At 34.1% G+C, this 7,382-nt stretch overlaps 1 protein-coding gene across 1 annotated transcript; it reads right to left on the bottom strand.

Annotated features, from left to right (window-relative positions):
- Nucleotides 1-928: 928 nt before the first annotated feature.
- On the bottom strand, nucleotides 929-4,361 carry mc1r (melanocortin 1 receptor). The gene is made up of 2 exons (XM_067419915.1): nucleotides 4,080-4,361; nucleotides 929-3,937 (listed from the first exon to the last, which is right to left on the bottom strand). Exon 2 carries the CDS (start codon nucleotides 3,863-3,865, stop codon nucleotides 2,894-2,896), a length of 972 nt encoding a protein of 323 aa, XP_067276016.1. The 5' UTR covers nucleotides 3,866-3,937; nucleotides 4,080-4,361; the 3' UTR covers nucleotides 929-2,893.
- Between the last annotated feature and the right edge of the window lie 3,021 nt (nucleotides 4,362-7,382).

Raw genomic sequence — 7,382 nt, 5'->3', positions numbered from 1 at the left:
AGTGTTTTTACAGGCAAAATAATCACATTTTATGCATGACCAATAAAAAGAACACTTGGTGAACAGACTGGGAAAGGATGGAATAGTTTTATAGTACTGTAAGCTGTTTTGAATCTGTGATTTCATAAGACCTACTTTGATAAATAAGGTCTCCTTTGTTTCTTTTTTAGAACCTCCCCAGATTTAGTCTGAGAGTTTGTGATTTTGCTTCAGGTCTTTATAGGAGGGAGGGATCGTTTTATTCTGCTTTACAATCTTGCAATTCCCCCAAATTCCCTTGTGTATCTCTCATATATATTTTTCTTGTGTATATCACATTTTTCTTTATCTGCTTTGATATCCTGCATTCTAAGTAAAGTAAAGTAAAGTAAAGTAAAGTAAAGTAAAGTAAAGTAAAGTAAAGTAAAGTAAAGTAAAGTAAAGCCAAACCTGAAAGAGTTAGGGATGCATCTCATGAATATAATGGCAATTAAGTAATTGCTATGGAATATGCATTACAGACTATATGAGTCATATGGGAGTATATGAAGTTGAGGTTTCATTGCTTTGACAATGGGTGATTCTCTAGAGGTCAATGAGGTCAATGCCATTCAGAACTGTCCATGTTAAATGCTAGCTGACAAGGTAACATTATGCAACTACAGCAATGGAGTAGCAGGACTTTTATTTCTTTTTACAGACATGACATATTGTAACAATATCTTAAACGACATCTGAAAGGACATCTTAAAATTGAATTTAAGGCATGAACACAGTTCTGAACACAGATTATACACTGACCAAAATGTAGTGCAACTTTAATATTAACAGTTTTATTACATTTATCCAATCTATCTTTTGATCCTTGAAAATAGTATGTGCTTACTTAATTGCTCAAAATACTGGTTATTAAAACAACTTGATACTGGATTTGTGTGCATGTCAAGTTCATTTTATTTGTACAGCGCATTTCACAAACACATTTTGTTACAAAAAAACCCATGATGTTATTGTTTCAATGTATATTGTTAATAACATCTTAATATATTCATGCTTTATTGTTGCATTTAGCAGATTAGAGCTGGTTCACAATTTGCTTTACATATGTATGCAGATAAAGTTGGATATACTTAGCAATAAAACAATAGCATGTATTATGTATGTGCTCTCGATTGGTGTTTAACAATTAAAAATGTCCTACATATAGCAAGTCATGAGTTTGACACCCTTGTACTGGTGGCCACTTATAACCTACCTTGTAAACGGACAAACATTACGTTAGGGAGAAAAGATCTATGAGAGAAATATTGTTTCTCTCTGATTGCTGTGTTAGTACTTTAAGCCACAGTTTGTCACACTGTTTGTGACAGATGCTCACATTCTAGTGGTTGTATACCCTGAGTTAGAATGTTCTGTACAATGTTTTGCTTTATTAAAACAGTGTAGTCAAGCTCTTGTAAATATAATGTAAATAGTATCAGCATCAGTCTGTCTGTAATCTGACAAAGGTTGTGCTGTTTTTTTAAAAGTTGTATTAAAATGTAAAAAAATAAACATAATTATACATAGTCTCTGTGGTATTTTTTAATTTATTTTTTAAAATCTTTTGGATTCTGTGTATGTTAAAACAAGAGAACCATGTGTTTTCCATGAGGGACAGAAGCTTTAGTGGCTTAATGAAATGGCATGTGGCCCTGATGGCTGCCATCACTCAAATGAGTTCTCTTGCCCACAGCCATATCTCAAACACGTGAAAAAGCTTGTGATGGGCTTAAATTATACCAAATAGAAAAAGAAAGTAAAAAAAAGTCAACAGAGTATCTAATGAATTAAATTGTGTTAAAAGACTGATAAAAGTAGAAGACCACATTAAAAAATGTCACTACATACTCCTGTTAAAAAGAAATCTGACAAAAATATTATTGTCGTGAATTTGTATGACTATATGACTATGAAAACAGCAGCACTGTATAAAAGGCAGAAACATAGAGGTTAGGTATACTGTTTCTGTTTTTATTGGAGTTGCCAAATTATAATTTATAATAACAGGAAACACAAAAACTCTTGAAGAATACATACATTTCTGAATTAATTATTTATGTTTTCTTGGTTCCTATTCAGGTCTTCATTCACTTTAATTTTAATGTTTGTAGTTATTTCTAATTATCCCAGTGATCATTAGATCACTCCATCATTAGATCATTAGAACTCCATCCATTAGAGAATGGATGGAGTTCAAACTTATCAGGTCTAATACTTAACTTTAAAAATCATGATGTAGTTAGTTTGGCCAATATTTAGATTGCGGCATGCACATAGTTCAAATAATGGCAACTGTGTTTTTTTTTGTTTTGTTTGTTTGTTTGTTTGTTTTTTGCTTTCATTCTCCAGATTATAGACGTGGTTCCTAAACTGGCTGCTACAATTACTAGCTTGGGGTTATGTGTAATATCTGCTTGTTATAATATTTTGAATACTGATATATAAAAGTGTTCTAAAAAGACATTAAACTAAATAAATGGTTCAAATCAGGCAAACAAACATTTCCCCCATTTGCAAATGAGTTGTTTCATTTTGAAAAGATGTTTTGTATGTTTGTAAAAATGCAAACATAAAATAAAAGGGGGAAATCACTATAATGAGGTTCCTAAAAGGTTTTTAAAAGGTTTGAGGACCAGAAAAATTATTCAAGACCACACATGAACACACTCATGGGGTGGTATTAGGGATAAAGGTGGGTGAGCTGATTCCATATCCTGCTGTGTGTCCTCCTAAACTAAACAAACAATATCTCTTCCAGCAATACATTGAAGCTTCTAAAGATGAAACTGTCCTTTATACAAAGCTTTTATTCTTTGATAGAGGCATCTACAGATGCTGTCTTAATGCAATTTCACCGCTTTTTAAAAATATATCACATTGTAAAGCACCACGAACAAAAAATTATTTCTTTGAGCGTTTTGCGCAGCTCCCGACTGCGATACGCATAAATGAGGGGGTCTATAAGCGAGTTGCATATGATAAGAATCAGGAACAGGTTGAAATGGCTGAAATAACACTTGCAGTATGGGTTTGCGGGACAGGTGAGGATAAGAATGAGGTGGAGGAAAAACGGCCCCCAGCAGATGATGAAAACCCCGAGCAGTATGGTCAGAGTGATGGCTCCCTTCATGCTAGTGGCTTGCCGGCGACTCTTATGTAGGGCCATGATGCGTTTGGAGTGGACGTGCGCCAAGATGAACATGTGTAGGTACAAAACCGCCGTGAACACCAATGTCACGCCAAAAAACGTGACGAGACAGGCGATGACCGCGTTATCAGTGTAATAAACGATAAATAAAGAGCTAGAGGTAATGCTGGTGAGCCACACCACCGCGATGATGGCCACGGCGCGCTGCGTGGTCATGATGCTGTGGTACCGGAGTGCGTAAAAGATGGTGATATAGCGGTCCGCCGCAATAGTGCACAAGAACGACAACGAGGACACGACAGAACTGCAGATCATAATGTCGATCACATTGTCTAAGTGCTGTAACATCTTTGCAGTGACGAGCAGCAGCCCATGCTCCGTCAATAACATGAAGAGCGTCTCTACCACATTACTTACGCTCACCAGCATGTCCGACACCGCCAGACAACAGATGAAATAATACATGGGTGAGTGGAGATTCCTGTTCTTGATGATGGCCACCACCACCAAAATGTTTTCCACCAAACTGATCAAGCCGAGCATTAGAAACAATTCCTGAGGGATCATGATTTGGGCGATCCCAGTTGCATTCATGTCACCAGGAGTTGCACTACTGTTGTAAGTGATATTATTGTCAGTATTATACATGTAGTCCATGTGTTTCATGCTGAAGTGATGGCGCGACGAGTCATTCATGCTCCTTCAGTTAGTGTCCGTCCTCGTTAAGTAGGCTACTTTTGAGTCTGTCAGTCCTTTTCTTCAGCACACCTTTAATGTTAAAACAATTAAAACAATTCAGTAGGCTATGTCACAAAGACCAGTTACAACAAAACCAAAATTAGAATTTTTATATATCAGATATTTTAATAGAAACGATTATACAGCTATAAGAAATGAACACAAGCAATACCTTTTAATATTACTGCTGCACACAGCAGTCGAAGTCCGCTAACTTGCGCTCTTTACTGGGTACCGCCTTAGACTTGTACCGACCATGAAGAGTCATAAGGTTTGTGCTTTACATGTTGTAATCATTTAGATTGCATTGCAACTGCGTTGTCGAGATTCGAAACTCATCAAAGTAGTAGGGTAATTAAAATTATGTGGAACTAAAACGCAAAGAAGACAGCGGTCACAAAAACAAAACAAAACAAACAAACAAACGTATAAAACAGGAGCGCCTTTTATTGCTTCCGTCGTCTCCTCTAAATGCAATGAAGAAAATGATCACTGTCTCTCCCCCATCCCTCTAAACCGATCACATGACACAAAACCACAAACGTAAAAAGCTAATTTTGCTCTAAATTTAGGCCTAAGTTTTATGAACAGCACATCATGTGGTTGTCTGTCAGTGTGTATAGGCTGTTATACTTTTCATACGCAACTCTCAGTAATTTATGAAATTAGTAAATTGACCATGCATATCAAACTCCTTTAAAAGAAAGAATAAAAAAGTAAACCATAATAGAAAAAATATATATTTTAAAATTTTTAATAAGTTTTGGTTTATTTAGTCAGATTGGCTGAACAGTGATGTTATTTATGATGTCATCATACCATTCCAAATGATATAATCCATCTGATGTGGTGGCCTCAGGGTAGTGCATGCGACCAAATCACACACTCCCTCTTGTGCTCTGTTGGACAAATGAGAACTGCAAGAATCACTGGCACCAATAGCAGCACAACACATATAATCATTCTCTTAAGCACATGCATTTTGAATAGAAAAGAACAGAAAAGAAAATTCATATACATTTTCAGACATAGAATGTTAGTGAGTACCAAAAAAACAAACAACAAAAAACAAAAACAATGTTCTTGTGTTGTTTTTGATGTGGGCACATAGCTTTCTGTTGTTTGTTTCTATTATGATGTGGTCCACTGTTAGAGGGTTTGCATTGACGTCACTTTCCACCGGAACACGCCACTTCAGCCAGATTGATGCTGCGTTCTAGCCTATATCCCTAGTGAAAAAAAAGTATACTAAGTATACTTGCGGCCAGAATTATTTTCAGTATACTTGAAGTGCGTTAATGACTAGTTAACTTGAAGTGTGCTATTTTGACACAACTAATTTTGTACTAAATATATTTAAGTTGTAATTAAATTGTGTTAAAGCACAACTTTAAGTGTATTTAGTATACTTTTGTGTGCTAAATTGGAACAACTTTAAGTATACTTAGTACACTTTAAGTATAGTGACTAATTTCATGCTTAGTGATATTAAATGTGCTTTATTTGTATTATAAGTATATTTTATTTGTGTTAAGGATATTTTATTTGTATTATAAGCATACTTTATTCGTGTTATAGTACACTTTATTTGTATTATAAGTACACTTTGTGTTATAGTACTTTATTTGTGTTTTAATAAATTACAAATTAATTACCAGTATATTCAGAACACACAAGCAATATACTATGAATATAATATATATTTTATTTACCTTGACTCATTCAAATGACTAAAAATATACACTTTGTAGTCAATAACAATACAATGTGTTATTACTTAGCTATACATTGTACAATATACTTTGAATTACATAATGTCACACAATACAGTTTTTTAAATGTGATACATTACATTTTAATGAATTACTTACTGACTTACTTTCCCAATGTTGAATGCATTTGTTTTCAAGGACATTACAATAAATTAATCAAATCTAACACACATAACTAATGAAGAGACATTTCAATAAACAAGCCAAAAGATTTTTATAAATGGTTCACATGGTTTCAGCAAAGCTAAACAAAATTAACTTATGTTTTTCATTAAATTAACACTGTAAGATGTTGGAAAACATATAATTGAACTAATTCCACTGACCATCTCTATACATAAATATAAATCACACATTATATTGAATTTTCTGGTGAGCTGCTCATTACACTTGCGTCTGATGGCCGCTTACACATCATCAGGGACAGTTGACAGCAAACACTCGTGAAGAACTTAATCTGTTAACAGATTATACAAGATAAGGTCAGGTGCATGTTCATTCAACTTTTTATTCACGTTTTGTGACATTACATATTAACTTACTTACCTCCAAACAGAAGGACTTTTTCCAGTGCTTTTCGGGATCACGTAACATTTGGCCATTTTATTCCAAAACAGTTTATCGTCACCAGCGATGTCAGGCAGCGATGTGGCGTAATTGAACTGGTCCGAAGAATGAGCAATTTGCTTTCCGCTCTCAATGTTTTATTAAATAAATAATATAACGCAACATTGTACTTCATCTGCAAGCCCTAGTGAAAAAAAAAGTATACTTTATTGTATTTCAAATATATTCTCTTTTCCGATAGTATATTAGAAATATACTTACAAAAAATGTACCATTTCTAAATATATAAAAAATATATTAGCATCATATTTCACAATACAACTTTTAACACACTTTAAAATAATTGTATTTTAGTATATTTTCTAAAAATATATTTTAGAAAAATATACTTTAAAGCTACACTGTGTGATATTTCCCCCATCTAGTGGTGAAACGGTATATGACCATCCAGTATATAATAGTTTCTGTTCCTCTTAATTTCGATTTCGTTTCAACTCCTACGGTGGCCGATTTAGTCACGGCTTCCAGTTCGACCTCTTCGGTGAGTGTTGCAAGTGATGAGGTTACTTTTGAAACCTATTATAATTTGCAGTTATTTAATTTGCCAAATGATCTATGATCAAATTAATATATGTAAAATGAATAATAGTTTTACGTTTTCGTTATTTTTTACCATTTCATTGCTAACATCAGCTATCAGGTTCCAGACGAATGCAAGCTATTCTTAGTAAAGGAACTTTTTTTATCAGTGCTATCGTTATTCTTTATATTATATGACATCACTCGCGTTAGGCAAACAAATTATAATGCAATTCAAATATTAATCTCATGTTATCCGTCATAGAACACGGATTTATGTTATAAGGTAAACAATACTTTTTCATCATTGACGCGAGGAAAACTATCCTAGACGTCGTTCTAGTGTTATGCTCAGCACACCATGATATAATTAGCCAAGCAACAATAAAACTTTCAATATACACAAATAGGCTGAATTAATATTACCTGTCGAGAAGAAAGCAGGAAACGTCTGAGTTCTTTTTAAAATCGTTGCTCCTCATGAGCTCTTTCCATCTTGTAAAGGCCACTCCAATATTTACTTTTGTCTTGTTGATTTGCCCGTTGCGTTGCCGTCT

The sequence above is a fragment of the Pseudorasbora parva genome, chromosome 16 (genome assembly GCF_024679245.1).
Source record: "Pseudorasbora parva isolate DD20220531a chromosome 16, ASM2467924v1, whole genome shotgun sequence".
In the NCBI taxonomy this organism is placed as follows: Eukaryota; Metazoa; Chordata; class Actinopteri; order Cypriniformes; family Gobionidae; genus Pseudorasbora; species Pseudorasbora parva.
This window is presented reverse-complemented; position numbering and strand designations above follow the sequence as displayed.